Below are 20,834 nucleotides of genomic sequence, written 5' to 3' on the forward strand. Positions count from 1 at the left end.
GTGGTTCAAGAAGTCAGCTCACCACCACCTTCTCAAGGGCAATTAGTTATGGGCAATAAATGCTGGCCTAGTCGGTGGTGGCCACATCCCACAAATTAATAAAACAAAGGTGGGAGGGTGGGACAGTGGTTAGCACTGCTGCCTCACAGCGCCAGGGACCTGGGTTCAATTCCGGCCATATAGTGATCTGTACATTTGTACATACATCTGCACATACACCAGGGACTGCAGCACAGGTGTAACAGCCACAGCGCCACTAGAGGGCAGCATCAGAGACGGGTATAAAGGGTCGAACCCAAGGTAGGATCTGCCTCTTTGAGAAGCACAGAGCTAGGGAGCAGCAGCAAACAGAGACAGCTCAGCTTAGGCAGCTTACCTCAGTTTCACTGGTCATACCTCTTGACTGTTTTACACCTATTTGAGCTCTGGAAGCAGAACAAACCCTTTGAATAAAGTGTGTGTGTTAACTGTAAGTTTACAGTCTTCATTCAGACTTGGAGAATAACATATGGTACCAGGTGTGAGTTCAGCAAGCTAGCTAGACACCAGCAAGAGAAGAGGACTTAAACCAGACATTCAACCACGGAAGGCCTTGCTGCATTCGGACCCTTCAGATACCAATCGGCACGATGGACCCAATCCAACCTCCACACCTGCTCAAGACCACTGGTAATATGCATTCCAATTGGAAACTTTTTATGCAACAGTTCAAGAAGCTAAGGATCTAACCTCAGCGTCTAATGCCAGGAAGATAGCCTTGGTCTTACCCGTGGCTGGACCGCAGGCATTAGAAATATATAATTCCTTTACCTACCAGTCAGGGGAGGACAAGGGCAAGCTGGAAATAATCATCAAAAAATTTGAAACCCACTGTCAATCTGAAGTCAATGAGATATTTGAAAGATTCAAGTTCACCAGACGCATGCAAAAACCGGGAGAATCTTTCAGCAGTTTTGTAACTGATTTAAAACTACTAGCTCAATCCTGCAACTTTGAAAACCTCCGTGACCCCCTCATCAGAGACCAGATAGTCCCTGGTATATCTGAGGAGGGACTTAGAAAATCCTTATTAAAACGAAAAGACCTAACCCTAGAAACAGCCATGCAAAGATGCTCTACTTATGAAAAAAGTAAAGAAGAATATGAGGAGTTTACTTACCGGGACCAAGGCCTTCACCACGAGGTCGAGCCCGTCAAAATGGTGGCCCAGGCTTCCAGAAGGCGCTCCTCGAACGGCAATCCCACGCGCGTGAACCTGGATGCAGGCCACACGCATGCGCAGTTCTCCCGAAGATTTGACACGGAAGAAAGGCCTGCTGCGCATGTGCGAGCGTGGAGGGACAGCGTCATGACGTGTCCCCGCTGCAGACACGCCCACTTAAAAGGGCAATGTCCAGCTTCTGGAAAACAATGTTTAAAGTGTGGCAAATACAACCACTTTGCCTCACAGTGCAGAGCTGCACTGCTAATGAAGACAACTAAACAGAAACACGTGAACTTCAATGTAAAAAGCATAGATTCAACGGAGCACAATAAACCCAATGATGAGTATTCCTTGGATGAGGACAACCTCGCTTGCGACAACTCACTTGTTGTGGACACGATCGAGACAATCGAGGAACATGACGCAACAATCACCATGCCTCATCATGTCAACAGCATTAATTCCAGCAGTGAGTGGACTGCGACTGTGCAAGTCAATGACTTTCCATTAGTCTTCAAGCTTGACACTGGGGCCTCAGCTAACCTCCTCACTAGCAAGGATCTCCATTCGATTCCAGGAGACCATGAAATAATACCCGCTACATGTCGGCTGAAGGACTACAACGGCAATCAGATCGCCTCAAAGGGATCGTGCCATCTCCGGGTGGACAGCAAGACGATACGCAAGCAGCTATAATTCGAGATTGTAGACGACAACAAATCATCACTGTTAGGCGCTCAGGCCTGCAAAGACCTGCGGCTGGTGCAACGCATTTACATATACACCCAGGATCCATCAAGCCTGGAAACTAAAATCCACAGCATGCTACAAGAATACCCCGACGTATTCATAGGCAGGGGCTGTTTAGCACACTGGGCTAAATCGCTGGCTTTGGAAGCAGACCAAGGCAGGCCGGCAGCACGGTTCGATTCCCGTAACAGACTGCAGTCACAAGGCGGAATATTGCGATTCACACAGCTGACTGACTGGGTTAGCTCCATTGTCTGTGTTAAGAAACCTTCTGGAGATCTTCGCATATGCATAGACCCGAAGGACCTGAACCAGAACATTCGCCGGGAACACTACCCCATCCCCAAGCGTGAAGAGATAGCATCTGAGATGGCGAATGCACGTATCTTCACCAAACTCGATGCCTTGCAGGGGTTTTGGCAGATACAGCTCGATGACTCGAGCAGATTACTGTGTACGTTCAACATGCCATTTGGACGTTTTTGCTTCAATCGCATGCCCTTTGGCATTATCTCTACGTCAGAGATTTTCCACAGGATAATGGAGCAAATGACCGAGGGCATCGAGGGTGTCAGAGTCTATGTGGATGACATCATCATATGGTCGACCACCGAAGAAGAACACCTCTGTCGTCTGAAGAAGGTGTTTCAGAGGATTCATAAATACCGTTTGAAACTGAACCAGGCAAAATGCACATTTGCGAAGGAGTCTGTAACCTTTTTGGGTGACACCATATCATCTCAGGGTGTCAGCCCTGATGAGGCGAAAATCGCTGCAATATGGACCATGAAGACACCACATGACAAGACGGCGGTGCTACGCTTTCTGGGCTTCGTCAACTTCCTCAGCAGGTTCATCCCAAACCTGTCCGCACGGACGGCAGCTTTACGCAATCGCCTTCGAATGACCACTGTGTTTGAGTGGACACGTCACCAAAATGAATGGGTGGAACTCAAACAGCAACTGACTAGGGCACCGACCCTTGCTTTCTTTGATGCAACCAGACCCACCAAGATCTCCACTGACGCCAGCCAGGATGGGATTGGCGCCGTTCTCCTCCAATAGGACGCCCAGTCTGACTGGGTCCCGGTGGCATACGCGTCCAGGGCCATGACCCCAACAGAGTGCAGATATGCACAATTCGAGAAAGAATGTCTCGGACTCCTCACTAGGATTCTGAAGTTCTAATGACTATGTGTACGGCCTGCCCACATTCATAGTGGAAACCGACCACAGACTGTTGGTCCATATCATAGACAAGGATCTAAATGACATGACACCTCATCTGCTGCACGTCATGATGAAGCTGCAAAGGTATGATTTCATCCTAATATACACCCCGGGACGAGACCTTGCCATTGCCGACGCACTGTCCCGATCAATTGGCACTGACAGCACACCACCAGCCCCCGTCAGAGAAATCGAGGCCCAAACACAGTTATGCATGGAGAATTTGCCTGCTTCGGATGAGAAGCTTTGCCTAATCCGACAGGAGACGCAGAAAGACGCAACCTTACGAAGGGTGCTACACCTACTCCAGCACGGTTGGACGAGGGGACAATGTCCACAATTTCAGAATGTCAAGTTAGAACTGATTGAAGTTGACGGCCTGCTGCTACGCAATGCGCAGATTGTGATTCCGGCCACACTCCGCGCCGAGATGCTACGTAAGATTCATGAAGGCCACCTAGGCATTGAGAAATGCAAAAGCCGAGCACGGCTGTGTACTGGCCCGGCATGAACAAGACATGACGGACATGGTCATGACATGTGACACCTGTCAAAGACATCAACCCGCACAGTGTAAAGAACCACTGCAGCAACACAAACTCACAATGGCGCCGTGGACAAAAGTGGGCATTGACCTATTTCATGCCACAGGGCGTGATTACATCTTGATCGTGGACTATTACTCAAACTATCCGGAAGTACTGAAACTCCATGAACTCACGTCTTCATCTGTCATCAAGGCGTGCCAGGAGACATTCGCACGACATGGGATGCCGCGTGTGGTGATGTCAGATAATGGTTCCTGCTTCACGAGCTGGGAATGGAAAGAGTTCTCAGACCGATACAGCTTTCGGCATGTAACATCCAGTCCGCACTACCCACAGTCAGATGGGAAAGTAGAAAAGGGTGTCCACATCGTTAAACGGCTTATTAGCAAGGCAACAGATTCCCGTTCCGACATCAACCTAGCGCTGTTATCCTACCGAGCAACCCCATTGAGCTCAGGACTGTCGCCAGCGCAGATGCTCATTGGCAGGAACATCCGGACAACCCTACCAGCGATTCAATTCCGAGACCCCGATAACGCTCTGGTACTCGACAAAATGTGGGTACTAAGGTCCAAACAAAAACAATACTACGATCAACATGTGATCCCACTCAAGCCACTGAACATGGGCGACATGGTCAGGATCAGGGACCCAGAAGGCGGATGGTCTGAGCCAGCCACGGTGATCAGGCAGGAGGCACCGTGATCCTACATTGTCAAGTCGTCGACGGCAGTACTCTTTCGCCGTAACCGCCGGGATCTGTAAATGCTTCGGCCTACAATGCCGGTGTTTCCCACACTGGACTTGACCACGTCCATTAGTCCACAGGACGTTCCTGGCCAGACTGCACCAGGCGGTACTCTTGATGACATCAAATCGTCATCCCCACCTCCACCGTAACGACGTTCCAGCAGAAGCCGTAAGGCACCCGACCGGCTGGATTTGTAACAACACTTCAACACACCCACAAGACGAATATGAACATTTCTAAAGATGGACTCATAACACTGTTAATTATTTCTGTATTGGGACTTCCGGTGGCGGCGATGACGTAGGAAGCCGCACATTTGGGAGCTCCCGATTCAAACGGACTTTTCGGCTCTTTTTAGAGCCCAAAACTGAATTTTTTCGACGTCTCCCGGTGGGAGAAGATGTGGTGATCAACTTTCTCCACATTTCATGACTCGAACTCGGTGTGGAAAAGGGGAAAAAACGGCAGCATCTCCCCAGAAAAAACGGGGGAAGGAATCCAAGATGGCGGCCGGCGGTGCACCAGAGGAGTGGAGGCTGTGGGCGCAGGAGCAGCAAGCTGCTCTCCTGCTCTGTTTTGCAGATTTTAAGGCTGAGGTGCTGAGCTCTCTGCAGGAAACGAATAAAAAGCTTTCAGAGATTCAGACGACCCAGGGTGCTGCCATCCAGGCGTTGCAGGCGCAGGCCGCTGAACGAGAGGAGGAGGCCGTGGTCCTCGTGAGTAAGGTGAAGGGACACAAGGCACTCCATGAGAAGTGGCAAGACCGCTTTGAGGAGCTTTATCACCGCATGAGGTGGAAGAATCTGAGGATCTTGGGCCTTGCGGAGGGGCTCGAGGGGTCGGATCTGACAACCTACATGGCCACGGCGCTGAACTCGCTAGTGGGGGCAGGATCTTTCCACCTGCCCCGGAGCTGGAGGGAGCCCACAGAGTACTGGCCAGGAGGCCTAAGGAGAATGAACCCCCGCGTGCGGTGCTGATGAGGTTCCACCGGTTCAGTGATCGGGAGTATGTGCTGCGCTGGGCCAAGAGGGTGAAGAGCAGTAATTGGGAAAATGGGGTAGTACGGATCTACCAGGATTGGAGTGCGGAGGTGGCTAAGCGGCGGTTCGGGTTTAATCGGACGAAGGAGGTGCTCTATAAGAAGAAAATAAAGTTTGGAATGTTGCAGCCTGCGCGCTTGTGGGTAACTTATTTGGAGCGGCATTAATATTTTGATTCCCCGGAGGAGGCGTGGGCCTTCGTGCGGACGGAGAAGCTGGACTCGAACTAGGGGTTGGGGGTTGCGGGGTCGGTTGTAATGCTTTATTGCTGGTTTCTGCTGTTGCTGTGTTTTTTTCTGTACTTTTGTAATTTTGATATGGTTATTTATTGGGGTGTTGTTCTGTTTTTTGTTGGGGGACATTGTTTGAGTTTTGTATTTTGCGGGGGGGGTTGGGGGGTTTGGTGTATTCTGTATAGGGTTGGGGGTATGGAGTGGGGCTGGTATTTGGGAGCTGCGTCAGAAGGGTGTGGTGGGGCAGTGCGAAAGCGCGGGCTTTCCTCTGGTTTCCTGCGTTGCGGGACTGGGGGGTCGAGATATTGATGGGGGGGGCGGGCGGGGCCTTAACTGGTTCCTCCCGCGCTGGAGTGGTGCCTTGAGGAGTGACAGGATGGGGGATGATCCCACTCTGGGAGGGGTCGGGTTTTTGGCGTGAGTTTCCGGGGTCAGCAGAAGTTAGCTGACCCACGGAAGTACAATGGAGGACGGTTCGCGGCTAGGAGGGTTCCTAGCCTGGGGGGGAGGGAGGGGGGAAAGGGGAAAACCGGGTTGCTGCTGGCAGGGTCAGGAAGGAGCTGGTGTGGGCCGGGGGGGACAGAGGTGAGGTGTTGTCGCCGTGGGGACTGGGTCGGGCAGGGGGTGCTGGCCTGGGGCGGGCAGTCGACGGGCTATGGCTAGCCGACGGGGGAGGGGGGGCGGGACGCCCTCTGATCCGGTTGGTCACCTGGAATGCGAGAGGACTGAATGGGCCGGTGAAGCAGTCTAGGGTACTTGCTCATCTGAGGGGGCTAAAGGCAGATGTGGCAATGCTTCAGGAGACCCACCTGAAGGTGGCGGACCAGGTCCGTCTGAGGAAGGGGTGGGTGGGGCAGGTTTTCCACTCTGGGTTGGATGTGAAGAACCGGGGAGTGGCGATTCTGGTGGGGAAAAATGTGTCGTTTGAGGCATCTGAGGTGGTAGCGGATAAGGGGGGTAGGTTTGTTATGGTAAGGGGCAGGCTACAGGGAGAGAAGATGGTACTTGCTAGTGTGTATGCCCCAAATTGGGATGATGCGGGCTTTATGAGGCGTATGCTGGGACGTGTCCCAGATCTAGAGGCGGGAGGTCTGATTATGGGGGGGGGGGGGGGGGGGGGGGGGGGACTTTAATACGGCGTTGGATCCTTCACTGGATCGGTCCAGTTCAAGGACGGCGGCCAAGATACTGAGGGGGTTTATGGACCAGATGGGAGGGGTGGACCCATGGAGGTTTGTGAGGCCGAGGGCACGGGAGTACTCTTTCTTCTCCCATGTACATAGGGTTTATTCTCGGATAGACTTCTTCGTGGTGAGTAGGGGACTGATTCCGAGAGTGGTGGAGGCCGAATATTCGGCCATTGCAATCTCCGACCACGCTCCGCATTGGATGGAGTTGGAGATGGGGGAGGTGCGGGACCAGCGCCCGTTGTGGCGGTTGGATGTGGGGTTGTTGGCAGAGGAGGAGGTGTGCAGGAGGGTCCGGGCAAGTATTGAGGGGTACCTCGAGGTGAATGATACGGGGAGGTCCGGGTGGGGATGGTCTGGGAAGCCTTGAAGGCGGTGATTCGTGGGGAGCTGATATCCATCCGGGCACACAGGGAGAGGAGTGAGAGGAGTGAGAGGGATAGACTGGTGGGGAAGATGCTGGAGGTAGATAGGAGGTACGCGGAGGCACCAGAGGAGGGATTGTTGGGGGAGAGGCGCAGCCTACAGGCTAAATTTGATTTGCTGACCACTAGAAAGGCAGAGGCACAGTGGAGGAAGGCACAAGGGGCAGTGTATGAACATGGTGATAAGGCGAGTAGGTTGCTGGCTCATCAGCTCCGCAAGCGGGATGCGGATAGGGAAATTGCTGGAGTAAGAGATGAGTGGGAATGTGGTGTGGAAGGGGGTAGAGGTGAATGAGGTCTTCAAGGACTTTTACGGGGAACTGTACCGGTCGGAGCCAACGGTGGAGAGGAGGGGAATGGAGAGGTTCCTCGACGGGCTATCTTTCCCGAAGGTGCAGGAGGAGCAGGTGGAGGGGTTGGGGGCGCCGATTGAGCTGGAGGAGCTGGTTAAGGGGATCGGGCAGATGCAGTCAGGGAAAGCGCTGGGGCCGGAGGGGTTCCCGGTGGAGTTTTATAAAAAGTTTGTGGACCTAGTGGGCCCCTTGCTGGTGCGGACACTTAATGAAGCGTGGGAAGGGGGGACTTTGCCCCCGGCGATGTCGCGGGCGCTGATTTCTTTAATCTTGAAGAGGGACAAGGACCCCCAGTAGTGTGGTTCATGCAGGCCCAGATCTCTCCTTCATGTGGATGCCAAGGTGCTGGCAAAGATCCTGGCCACCAGGATAGAGGACTGTGTGCCAGGGGTTGTACATGAGGACCAGACAGGTTTTGTTAAGGGAAGGCAGCTGAACACGAATGTGCGGAGATTGCTGAATGTCATTATGATGCCGGCGATGGAGGGGGAGGCTGAGATAGCGGTGGCGCTGGATGCGGAGAAGGCCTTCGATAGAGTGGAGTGGGGGTACTTATGGGAGGTGTTGGGGAGGTTTGGATTTGGTGAAGGGTTTATTAGATGGGCGAGGCTGCTATATGAGGCCCCAATGGCGTGTGTGGCCACGAATGGGAGGAGGTCGGAGTACTTCCGGCTTTACCGTGGGACCAGGCAGGGTTGCCCCTTGTCCCCCTTGTTGTTTGCATTGGCAGTCGAGCCGTTGGCGATGGCGTTGAGGGATTCAGGGAGGTGGAGGGGTTTGGTGCGGGGTGGGGAGGAACATAGGGAGTCGTTGTATGCCGATGACCTGCTACTGTATGTGGCGGACCCGGTGGGAGGGATGCCGGGGGTGATGGAGCTGCTAGCTGAGTTTGGGACCTTTTCAGGCTATAAACTAAATCTAGGCAAGAGTGAGGTGTTTGTGGTGCACCCTGGGGACCAGGAGGAGGGAATTGGTAGGCTCCCACTTAGGAGGGCAGGGGAGAGTTTTAGGTACCTGGGGGTGCAGGTGGCCAGGGACTGGGGGACTCTTCATAAGCATAATTTCACCAGGCTTGTGGATCAGATGGAGGAGGAGTTCAAGAGGTGGGACATGCTGCCATTGTCGTTGGTGGGGAGGGTGCAGTCCGTCAAAATGACGGTGCTTCTGAGGTTCTTGTTCCTCTTTCAGTGCCTGCCCATCTTCATCCCCAGGGCCTTCTTTAGGAGGGTGACTAGCAGTATTTTGAGCTTCGTGTGGGCGCATGGGACTCCGAGAGTGAAGAGGGTTTTCCTGGAGCGAGGGAGGGATAGAGACGGGCTGGCGCTGCCCAACCTTTTGGGGTACTATTGGGCGGCCAATGTGTCAATGGTGCGTAAATGGGTGATGGAGTGGCGGGGGGGGGGGGAGGGGGGGGGGGGCGCTGTGGAAAAGAACGGAGATGGCGTCTTGTAGAGGTACGAGCCTGGGTGCCCTGGTAATGGCGCCATTGCTGCTCTCTCCTAAGAGGTATACCACGGGCCCGGTGGTGGCAGCGACCCTAAGAATCTGGGGACAGTGGAGACGGCATAGGGGGAAAACAAGGGGCTCGATGGAGGCTCCATTAGGTGGAAATCATCGGTTCATCCTGGGGAACACTGATGGGGGACTTAGGGGTTGGCAAAGGGTGGGCATCAGTAAATTGAGGGACCTGTTTATTGGCGGGAGGTTTGCGGGCCTGGGGGAACTGGAAGATAAATTTGGGCTCCCCCATGGGAACATGTTCAGCTACTTGCAGGTAAAGGCGTTTGCTAGGCGACAGGTGGAGGAATTTCCTTTGCTGCACTCGCGGGGGGCGATGGACAGAGTGCTTTCGGGGGTGTGGGTCGGAGAGGGGAAGGTGTCTGACATTTATATGGTAATGCAGGAGGTGGAGGAGGCGTCAGTGGAGGAGCTTAAGGCTAAATGGGAGGGGGAACTAGGGGAGCAGATAGAGGATGGGATTTGGGCGGATGCCTTGGAGAGAGTCAACTCTTCCTCTTCCTGTGCGAGGCTTAGTCTCATCCAATTTAAGGTGCTGCACCGGGCCCATATGTCTGTGACTCGGATGAGTAGGTTCTTTTGGGGTGAGGACAGGTGCACCAGGTGTTCGGGGAGTCCAGCGAATCATGCCCATATGTTCTGGGCATGCCCGGCACTGGAAGAATTCTGGAAGTGGGTGGAGGGGACGGTGTCGAGGGTGGTTGGATCCAGGGTCAAACCAGGTTGGGGACTCGCGATTTTTGGAGTTGCGGTAGAGCCGGGAGTGCAGGAGGCGAAAGAGGCCGGTGTTCTGGCCTTTGCATCCCTAGTAGCCCGGCGGAGGATCTTGATGCAGTGGAAGGATGCGAGGCCCCCAAGTGTGGAGGCCTGGATCAGTGACATGGCGGGATTTATAAAATTGGAGAGGGTCAAATTTGCCTTGAGAGGATCAGTACAAGGGTTCTATAAACGGTGGCACTTTCTCCCTGTGTCTGCGTTGGTTTCCTCCATGTGCTCCAGTTTCCTCCCACAGTCCAAAGATCTGCAGGTTAGGTGAATTGGCCATGATCAATGCATGGGGTTGCAGGGTTAGAATGGGAGCGTGGGCCTAGGTAGGGTACTCTTTCAGAGAGTTGGTGCAGACCTAATGGACCAAATCACCTCCTTCTGCACTGTAGAGATTCTATGGAAAAGCACCTTGACTAGAATAAAACCTTCCTAGACGCTTCTGAGGAACATTTTGAAAACAAAATATGACACTGAACCACATATACAATTATTAGGTCAGATGACCTCTATCTTAGTCAAAGAAGTATGGATTAGGAGTGACTTAAAAGAGAAAAGTGAGGCATTAAGGCAGAAAGGTGTTGGTAGAGTGTTGCAGAGCTTGGGTCCTAGGCACCTTAAGGCACGGTCATCAGGGTTGGTGATTAAAATTGCTTATCCTCAAGAGTTCAGAATTAGCTGCATGCAGATATCTCAGAGGATTGTGGGGCTGGAGGAAAGATTGGGGTGGAAAAGGCCATTGAAGGATTTGAAATCAAGGATGATCGTATTAAAATTAAGACATTGCTCGACCGAGAGCCAACGTAAGTCAGCAAGCACAGGGGTGATAGCGGATCAGTACTTGATCAGGTGTATGGAGGGTAGAATGTGTGAGGTCAGTCAGGAGTGTGTTGGAATAGCTGGGTCTAGAGGCAAAAGCCTGTGAATGAAGGTTTAACCAGCAGATTAACGGAGAATGGATGAAGTTGGGCAATGTTACGAAGGTGGAGATAGGTGGTCCGAGTGATGGTGTGAATATACAGTTGGAAGGTCATCCTGGGATCAACTGTGACACCAAGGCTATGAACAGACTGGTTTAGACACAGATTGTTTCCAGGGAACGAGATGGATTCAGTAGCCAAAGAAGTTTGCAGTGTGTCTGAAAACAGCTTCAATCTTCACAGTATTTATTGGAGCAAATTTCTCAATGCATAATTTAAGATGGTTATAGTTGTTGCAGTCGATCAGCCCCAGGATATCACTGCAGGAGCTCCTCAAGTTAATACCTAGGGTAATCATCTTCAGCTGCTTCATCAATGAGCTTCCCTCCATCATAAATTCAGAATAAGGGATGTTCTCTAATGATTACACAGTGTTCAGTACCATTTGAAACTCCTCAGATAATGAAGCTGTCCGTGTCCAAACACTGGAAGACCTGGGCAAAATTCAGGTTTGAATTGACAGAACATTTTCACCATTCAAGTGTTAGACAATGACATTTCCACTGAGAGAATCTAACCACGTCCTCTTGACACTGAACAGCAGTAACATTGCTAAATCCCCCACATCAAATTCATAACGGGTCAGTAACAATCAGAAGCACATAAATGCAATCACTACAAGAGCAGGTCAGGTACTGAGAATTCTGCAACGAGTGACTCATGCCCTGACTCTTGAAGCCTTTCCATTATCTCCAAGGAACATTCCAATACTGTGATGAAATACTCTCCAATCGTCCAGACGAATGCAGCTCCAACACACAAGAAATTCAACACCGCTCAGGGAAAGCAGCTTACCTGATCTACACGCCGTCCATCAACTTAAACATTCACTCCCTCTACCACTGATGCACCATGGCTGCAGTGTGTACTATTTACAAGATGCATTGTAGGAAATCACAGGATGCTTGACAGGACGCTGAAAACCCATAACTACAAGCACTGAAGAACAAGGACAGAACACACATGGGGACACCACCACATGCAAGTCCCCTCTAAGTCATGCACCATTTTTACTTGGAAATATAACACACTGCCTTCATTGTCACTGGATCAAAAATCTGAAACTTCCTCCCTACCAGCACAGTTGACTCTAACACTTAACAAACGTGGCTCACCACAAATTCTGGACGGACAATACACGTTTGCCTTATCATTAACGCCTGTTCTGGAAATAAGTAAAACAAAATCCTTGATGCATTAGACATGAGAATCAGCCTCCATATTCTCCCTGATAATTGTTACACAGTGGCTGTCTCAGGTTGCCTTGTTGTACTTTACATTTAATGATAATGACAACAACATTTTTTCTTCAGGATGTTTTACCAGCCGTCTATTCAATAGTGCCAGACAGTTGTCTCATTCAAAGACAGCGAGTGTACATTAAACATGTATACAAGCCAACGGCACCAGAGGCGAAGCTCGATTGTAGGACAAGTAATGTCACCATTTGATTGTCAGAATACAAAAATGTTTATAATTAGCACAAGCAGCAGCTCCCAGTCATAAAATATTATCAAGAACACTCGAGATAAATTGATAAAACTCTCCACGTGACTCAATTTTAACTGTTTAGATCTTTGGATATATGCCTTTTTAAAGTCAGAAGTTCAATGTAGGATTTTTTAATGTAACCAGAAATAATAGATAAGTATAACCCAATCTATAATGTGCTGCCTTAATTATTGGCCCTAATCTTTCTGCTGCAAACTTAGTCTGTAATGTCCTTGGAAAGTAATTTGTATCTGCTGCAGCAAAGACAAATCAGGGAACTCAGGGGCGACACAGCCAACAACTTACCGCTTCTACATCAATTAATCAATTAATCAGATCAGTGTTGGCGTGACCTGAATTGTAGGGCTGCAAACTGACTTACCCTGCTATTAGGATATGGTGGTCATGATCGCAAAATGACCATGGTGGTTCCAGTGAAGGCAGACAGCATGCGAATTTGGTGCTACCATCTCGGTTACCTGATTAGAGCATAGCACTGACCATTTCCTATGCTGCTGGCAGTCTCTGCACTCAGCAGGAAGTTGACAGCCAACCTTCTGTTCTTAAAGCTAGTATGTCCCTCTTAAAAAGAAGCTTTACTGAATGACTGGAAGGCCCTGCTGAACGAAACTGCTCCAATACTAAACTAGGAAATTGGAGCCCTGTGGCAGAGAGGGAGCTCCAGGCTCATGGATTTGGTGCAGGTGGCTTTAGTAGTCGAGGGCAGATACCATAGTTCCATGGGTGTTAGGAGGCCCACAAAGACTATCCCCAGAAAGAATTGTGAGCAGGTGGCCAGGGAGGTCAATTTACAGCATCTGGTTTCTTTTGGTGCTGATAGCAGAGCCAAAAGAAGTCTAAAGACCTTACATGGGTGGCTAAGGTGAATGGATGCATCTTCTCCTTCTCGCTACACCACCAACATTTCACACTGCTCCATGCACCACACCCCCTCCACTCACCCTGAACTCAAGACTCACACGTAACATCCAGATCCTCTGCTGAACTCTCACACAATTACCATTGCTTCCTGCCTCACACCCATATGTTCCTGTCTCCACAGATGTTTAGTTATTTAGCTGCAGAAGATATATCACCCAAGCACATTGCAACACTCTCCCTGACATTCTTCCCTCTCTCTTGCAGGACAAAGGAGCACACTATAGAAGGGAGCAGGGCACAGCAGAGCTGGCAAGGGACAAGGATGCCTGGATGCCCTGTATTCTTTGGAGGAGATGGTTCTCCATATCATGGCGTCAACTACAAGAGTCTGTGGCCTCCGGTGTGGCTAAGAACATTGAGGATGAAGGTTTATTTCTGTATAACCATTGCTCAACTCTCAATCTATCTGGCATGATGAAGAAGCTGAAGATTATGTGATGGGCCTCTTGCTTTACACCCATCCCATCTTCCTCACACCAATGTTCGCCTTCAGATTTCCTGCTTTCACATAACCAGGAACCACCACCCAGCTACAGCAGTCCCCAGAGGAATAAAGAGAGTAACAGCACAGCACTGTTATGGAGGCGCCATCACTTGAACTGACACTTGCTGTCACCATGTGCCATACTGGCACGGCACATATATTAGAGACCATTATAGAGTTGCGATCAGTACATGGTGACTCACTGTACACATGTGGCCTGAAGCCAGACCAGAGGTAAAAGATGATTCATTTGTCCACTCATTAGAGGATAAGATCTCAGTTACATTTCGCTGTAGAGTACTCAGATGAGGGTCTCAATGGGGCCACACACAGCAGAGTGCTGAATATCACTGTCAAGGAGCATGGAGGAGTCTAAACCCAAGTTTACACAAAGGCATCATGTAAAACCCCACTTCACAGGCCCCTGCCATGCTGGAGATCTGGAGGCACTGTGATTGCTGTCCCAGTGCTTACTGCAGCTTTTGTGTGGACAGGTCACCCACTCTTCTGCTATCCCCGTGAGGGTACAGTGGCACTCTCTACCAAATCCAGAAACAAAACAGACCACATCCAGAGTGCTTTCAGACACTTTCTAATTGCAGAATTCCTTCAAAACCTTCATTTCTGCATTCATTCATCGACCTTCATTTATCGACTACAGCTCAGCCTTCAACACCATCATTCCTACGAAACTCATCTCCAAACTCTGTGACCTTGGCCTTGGCTTCTTCCTCTGCGACTGGATCCTGAACTTTCTAATCCACAGGCCACAATCAATAAAGATAGGCAACAACACCTCCTCCACGATCATCTTCAACATCGGTGCCCCACAAGGCTGTGTCCTCAGCCCCCTACTATACTCCTTATACACCTATGACTGCGTGTGGTAGTTACCACTGTTGTATATATCACATACGAGATGTAATACGGTAAGGCGCCTGCCCCTTACTGGTAAGGGGGTAGATCCCTGCCTGTAGGCTCCGGCCAGTAGGTGGAGTATTAATGTGTGTGCTCACCGAGCTGCAGCCATTTTGGCAGGGTACAGCTACTCCATGCAAACCTGCAGTACGCCTATGTGGCGCACCCCGATGGCCACCAAGACACAGTCTCCCTCAGTGACCTGGCACCAGCTGGTTCCCCCATCCCACCCCTCTGCCCCAGCGCCACCCTTCCTCCCCCCAGCGTACCTCACCACAGCCCCCCCTCCAGGACGATCCGTCCTCCCCTTGGTCCCACCCGGGGATGAAGATGAGGTTTACACGCTCCCGGAGTCACCAGCGACTGAGCCGACGTCTGCATCGCCACCGGGACTGCGGCGTTCACAACGGAGGATCAAGGCACCCGATCAGCTGAATTTGTGAACTTTCTCCAAAATGTTAACCTCGAAATGCATGTAAGTAGTTTTTCCACCACCCCCGCTGGACTCTTTTTTAACATAATTAAAGACCCCACGCACCCCGGACATACTCTCTTCCACCTTCTTCCGTCAGGGAAATGATACCAAAGTTTAAGGTCATGTACCAACCGACTCAAGAACAGTTTCTTCCCTGCTGCCATCAGACTTTTGAATGGACCTACCTCGTATTAAGTTGATCTTTTCTCTACACCCTAGCTGTAACTATAACATTATATTCTGCAGTCTCTCCTTCCTTTCCTATGTACGGTATGCATTGTTTGTACAGCATGCAAGAAACAATACTTTTCACTGTATACTAATACATGTGACAATAATAAATCAAATCAAATCAAATCAAATTCTGCAAGTTGGGTGCCTGGCCTTTAAGTGGCACCAGTGCAGGGCCCATCTTGCAGCTGCATGTTTGATCTTTTGTGAGTGTTGTGCAAATTGATTGAATGGACCCACATGGTTCAAATTTGGAAAATGGGTGTCAGGTCAGTTAGTTGGGTGTGTGATGTCGATCTAGTAACCATTTATTTGCTTCTCAGGATGATGCACCAGGTGGGCTGTGTTGGAAGTGATAGGAGGTGCAGTGCATGCCCCAGAAGGGTGTTCGGCATCTGTAGCCCCATTTTGATGCAGTGCCACAGATGCAAATTTCTCATCTATTGAATTTCAAACTCTTTCACCTTTAGAAAATTGAGTTCTAAACACAATGGGCGCGATTCTCCCAAAGGGAGACAAAGTGCCGATGCTGGCACTCCAGCGTCGGAGGCCGCTCCTCGCCCCCTATTCTCCCCCCCCCCCCCCACCCCCAGGGGGCTGGGAGCGGCGGCGCGTCAATCTCGGGCGCCGGGCCTTGACGCTTGCGTCAAAGCGGCGCGGCCTGAATGACGCGGCCGGCGGCGCCTAAATGACGCCACCCGCGCAGGCGCGGTTGCCATCTTCCCCTCCGCTGCCCCGCAAGGCATAGCGGCTTGATCTTGCGGGGCGGTGGAGGGAAAAGAGTGCGTCTTTCAGAGACGCCGGCCTGACGATCGGTGGGCACCGAGCGCGGGCCAGACCCCTCCTGAGCACGCCCCTGCTGCTCGATCCTCCCTCCGCCCCCCACAGGCCCCACACGCAGTGGTCGCGCGATGTTCACGCCGGCAGCGACCAGGTGTGGTTGGCGCCGGCATGAACCGGTCGGGTTCGGCAGGCCCAGCATCCGGGCCGGAGAATCGCCGGTGCCGTTAGAAACGGCGAGCGGCAATTCTCCGAGCGGCCTGTCGCAAAACGCGACACGCCGTTTTGGGTGGGGGTGGGAGAATCGCGTGGGGGTGCCAGGGCGGCGTGGCGTGATTCGCCCGGTACTCCCACGATTCTCCCACCCGGTGTGGGGTCGGAGAATCGCGCCCAAAGAACTAGTACACTTTTCAGGAACATATCAAGCTACAGATTTTAAAAAAACATTTCCTTAGGAGATTACATTAATAGTTTTAAGTAACTGCAGAATCTAGGTTAAACAAACTGAAGATGGGGATAATATCAAAACTAATTTTGCCGTCTTGATGAACTCAAAGGGCGGGCAAAAAGTTCAATTTCACAGAACTATATCCCATGTTCAAAGGCACCTGAAATAGGTACAACATGATACTGACTGCCGAACGGCCACCATAATCAGGCATTATGCGCCTTACAAACACTGTAACATCCCCACTCCAAAAATAGTAATAAATAAACAGGCCGAAACCTGTCCAGAGGAAACTGCTTGTCAGAATTATTCAGATGAGACATGAATCCTAATTTCAAACAATTGTTCCTTTGGATTCAGGTACATGATGTGAGCCTCAAAGCGTGCCTAAACTAATTTCTCTCCTACTTCAGTGCCTTAATAATGGCAATAATGAATGTATGTGCAGGCAGCTTGGCTCTGTATTTCTGGTACCATCTGTGGGAGGGCCTAACCAGTGGCCTTAAAGGTACTGCTGTAGGTAAGGTTTCTTTGTAACTTATTTAGTGTGGTAGGAGGAGAAAGAATGTTCCTTCTGGTACAACAGCAATGCTGTGGCCCTCTTCCACTCACCACCGCCTTAGGGCCTACCTGAGGCCATTGTTGGGGTCACAGCCTCATCCAGAGGAGTCTGATTTGTCAGAATTACTCAGATGAGACTTGATTCCTAATTTCAAACAATTGTGCCTTTGGCTTCAGGCACATGGGCAAAATTCTCCGACCCCCCGCCGTGGCCGGAATTCTCCGCCACCCGGGAATTGGCGGGGGTGGGAATCATGCCCCCCCCGATCGGCGTGCTCCCTGTGGCGATTCTCCGGCCCGCAATGGGCCGAAGTCCCGCCCCTGAGAGGCCTCTCCCGCCGCCATGGTTTGAACCACCTCTGGTGGCGGCGGGATCGGCGGTGCGAGCGGGCTCCCGGGGTCCTGGCGGGGGCGCGGGACGATCGGACCCCGGGGGGTGCCCCAACGGTGGCCAGGCCCACGATCGGGGCCCACCGATCGGCCGGCGGGCCAGTGCCGTGGCGGCACTCTTTCTCTTCCGCCACCGCCACGGCCTCCACCATGGCGGAGGTGGAAGAGAATCCCCCAGTGCACATGCGTCGGTGGTGACGTCAGCGGCAGCTGACGCACCGGCGCATGCGCGAACCGGCGAAGGCCTTTTGGCCAACCCCATGGGCGGGATTCTCCCCTACCCGGCGGGGCGGGGGGTCCCAGAGTAGCGGAGTGGCGCCAACCACTCCGGCATCGGGCCTCCGCAAAGGTGTGGAATTCCGCACCTTTAGGGGCCAACCCTCAGATAGGCCCGTGCTGGAGTGGTTAGCGCCACGCCGACTGGTGCCAAAACCGGCGCCAGCGGCCTATGTCGCCCAGCGCCCGGCGCCAGGGCTGGCCGAAAGGCCTTTGCCGGTTCGCGCATGTGCCGGTGCGTCAGCTGCCGCTGCCGTCACCACCGGCGCATGCGCGCTGGGGGATTCTCTTCTGCCTCCGCCATGGTGGAGGCCGTGGCAGCGGCGGAAGAAAAAGAGTGCCCCCACGGCACTGGCCCGCCCACTGATCGGCGGGCCACAATTGCGGGCCTGGCCACCGTGGGGGCACCCCCTAGGGTCCGATCGCCCCGCGCCCACCCCCCCAGGGCCCCGGGAGCCCACTTGCACCGCCGATCCTGCCGCCACCAGAGGTGGTTCAAACCACTGCGGCGGGAGAGGCCTCTCAGCGGCGGGACTTCGGCCCTGCGGAGGGTCGGAGAATTTCGCCCATGATGTGAGTCTGCCAGTAATGTTCGCCCTGAAAACTGCCTGAACTAATTTCTCTCCCACATCAGTGCATCACACTGTGCCCACCACTCAATCTGAACCTAAGATGCAACAATGAAGAAATGGTTCACTCACATTTAGCTAAGTAGTACAAAAGCAAGAAGGAGCAGTGATTTTATTTTACTTTCATAAATAATGTTGAACTTATGAATTAAAGAATATTCACCTATATAATTAGTTTTCAGTCTACGTGACTGAGACAAGAATACTGGATGAAATCCAGGAGGACTATGATTTCAATTGACATGACTGAGGCAGATCTATGATAGTCAACTTTTTACAGTTTCAGTTATGGAGGAGAGGTGTAAATTTATAGTGCGGCATGAACATGCTGGGGCTTGCAAAAAGCAACTGCACTATTTCACAATAAAGATGCTTTCTAAAATACTGGTCTAATATGGGCAAGACAAACAATTTCTCAGTCTCACACATACCATATCCTGTGATTTGTTTCTCTGTCTTATGAATCAAAAGCTCCAGGCTTTGCCATTAATTTTTTCACCCACTGGCTGTCAGATATGAAATGTGCACCCAGTTGTTATTGTGCAGATATTGTTTATAGCTAATCCATTTTAGAATGTTATTGGATAAACTGAAATAGGTTTGAGGATCACTTATCATCACATGTTATAGCTCAGTAGTCAGGGGTCATAGATCCAAGATAATCACTAATAAATCCAACTGGGAATTCATGGGAAGCATCTTTATGCAGTGAGTGGTTATATGTGGAACTACAAGTAATTGGAGCAATTAACATGGGTAAATTTCAAGTAGAAGTTGTAGGGAGAAAAGAATCGGAAGATGTGTTGATGGGGTTAGAGGAAGACAGCTAGGAGGAGGTTCACGTGGAACATAAAAACCGGCATTGATCTGTTGAACTGAATAGCTTGTTTCTGTAATACAGACGTGATGTAATACTATCGCAGAGGTACAGAGCCCAATTTCTAGCATCCATTATCATGGCACTCATTTGTAGACAAGGGCTTGTCAGAGTTTATGCAGATTGTTTTAAAACTAAAAATGAACATACTGGACATACCAGATTCCACCCTTGGCCCTAGAAGCTTCAGGTCAATGTTTTAAGAAGCAGAACATTTGCCAGCCCCTTACACTGGTGTATTATCTAGCATTCTGGCTTGTATTGGAGGCTGAAAATCTGCTCAAGACATCTCACCTTTCTGTGGCCTGTATTTTTCAGCTCAAATACATCTATTGTGAAGTTTGTCCGTCGACCGTAGTTGTCAAACTGAACGTTCCCCGTTAAGCCCTGGATCCGTACCTTTAAAATAATGCACAAGAAAATGGATTCATTATAATTTCTGCTGAAATTTCTGCTGGAACTGAAATTTCAGCACAGTTTGAGATTAAGGTGGTTTATTGTTCTAATTTTCTTTCCTCCTACCCTGGAGATGCTGACTAATGCTGAGGAACAGTTGTATGGGCGTGGTGGCCTTTTTAGCATTAGCTAGTTGTTATGGTCTGTAATGCACTGCCTGAAAAGGTGTCAGAAACAGATTCCATAGCAACTTTCAAAACAATTTCCTGTGAAAGCAGCATTTGCGATGGGTTGTGAACAAGAGAGTGGTATTAATTTTTTAGCTCTCTCAAGCAGCCAACACAGGCACGGATACAGGGATGCTTATACCAATTGTAGCATCACAAATGCTGCTACAACTCAACAAAGGCCAGCATAGTAAGATTCCATTATCTATGTCGCTTTTCTTTACCCTTTGCAATATTATTTAAAAACTATGCCAATTCGGTGAAAATAGAGGTAAGTTTCTGTTGATTTTTTACTGTTGGCCATCATAAAACTGTGCCAATGAGAAATTCTTCTTGAGTCAAAGCAGCTAGCTAAAGGATATTTATGCATGTTTCCGGAAGAAATAATTCACTGTTAGATGAGGACAATTAAAACCTATTGACTACAGGGAAAGATTTCTTTTGGGAGTCATTCCTAGTGAAACAGCAATATGTATATTTTGTAAAGCTGCTGATGACTTTGCTCTGTGAACAACATCTCCCCATGTGATGCATTCTAAAACCATGGGTAGCATTTCTCTTTCTGATGGGAGTGTTAATTGATGGGGTTTAGAGCAATACTGTAGTTCTTTCAGGTGCTGGCTCTCTATAGGAGGCCACAGAGTTGTGAAGTTGTATTCACTGCATCGAGATGGAAACTCACGTTGCAACCTGTAAAAGCCATTACGTGGCCACAGGTAGCC

At 50.6% G+C, this 20,834-nt stretch overlaps 1 protein-coding gene across 7 annotated transcripts in view; it reads right to left on the reverse strand.

Moving 5' to 3' along the window:
• The window catches only part of LOC119977194 (glutamate receptor 4), a 390,429-nt gene that overhangs the window by 175,563 nt on the left and 194,032 nt on the right, over positions 1-20,834 (reverse strand). For all 7 annotated transcript variants that reach the window (XM_038817887.1, XM_038817892.1, XM_038817889.1 and 4 more), the window contains exon 8: positions 19,784-19,888. In XM_038817887.1, coding sequence (XP_038673815.1) covers positions 19,784-19,888 — 105 coding nt within the window. The remainder of the gene's footprint in view (positions 1-19,783; positions 19,889-20,834) is intronic.

Source organism: Scyliorhinus canicula, chromosome 14 (genome assembly GCF_902713615.1).
Source record: "Scyliorhinus canicula chromosome 14, sScyCan1.1, whole genome shotgun sequence".
In the NCBI taxonomy this organism is placed as follows: domain Eukaryota; kingdom Metazoa; phylum Chordata; class Chondrichthyes; order Carcharhiniformes; family Scyliorhinidae; genus Scyliorhinus; species Scyliorhinus canicula.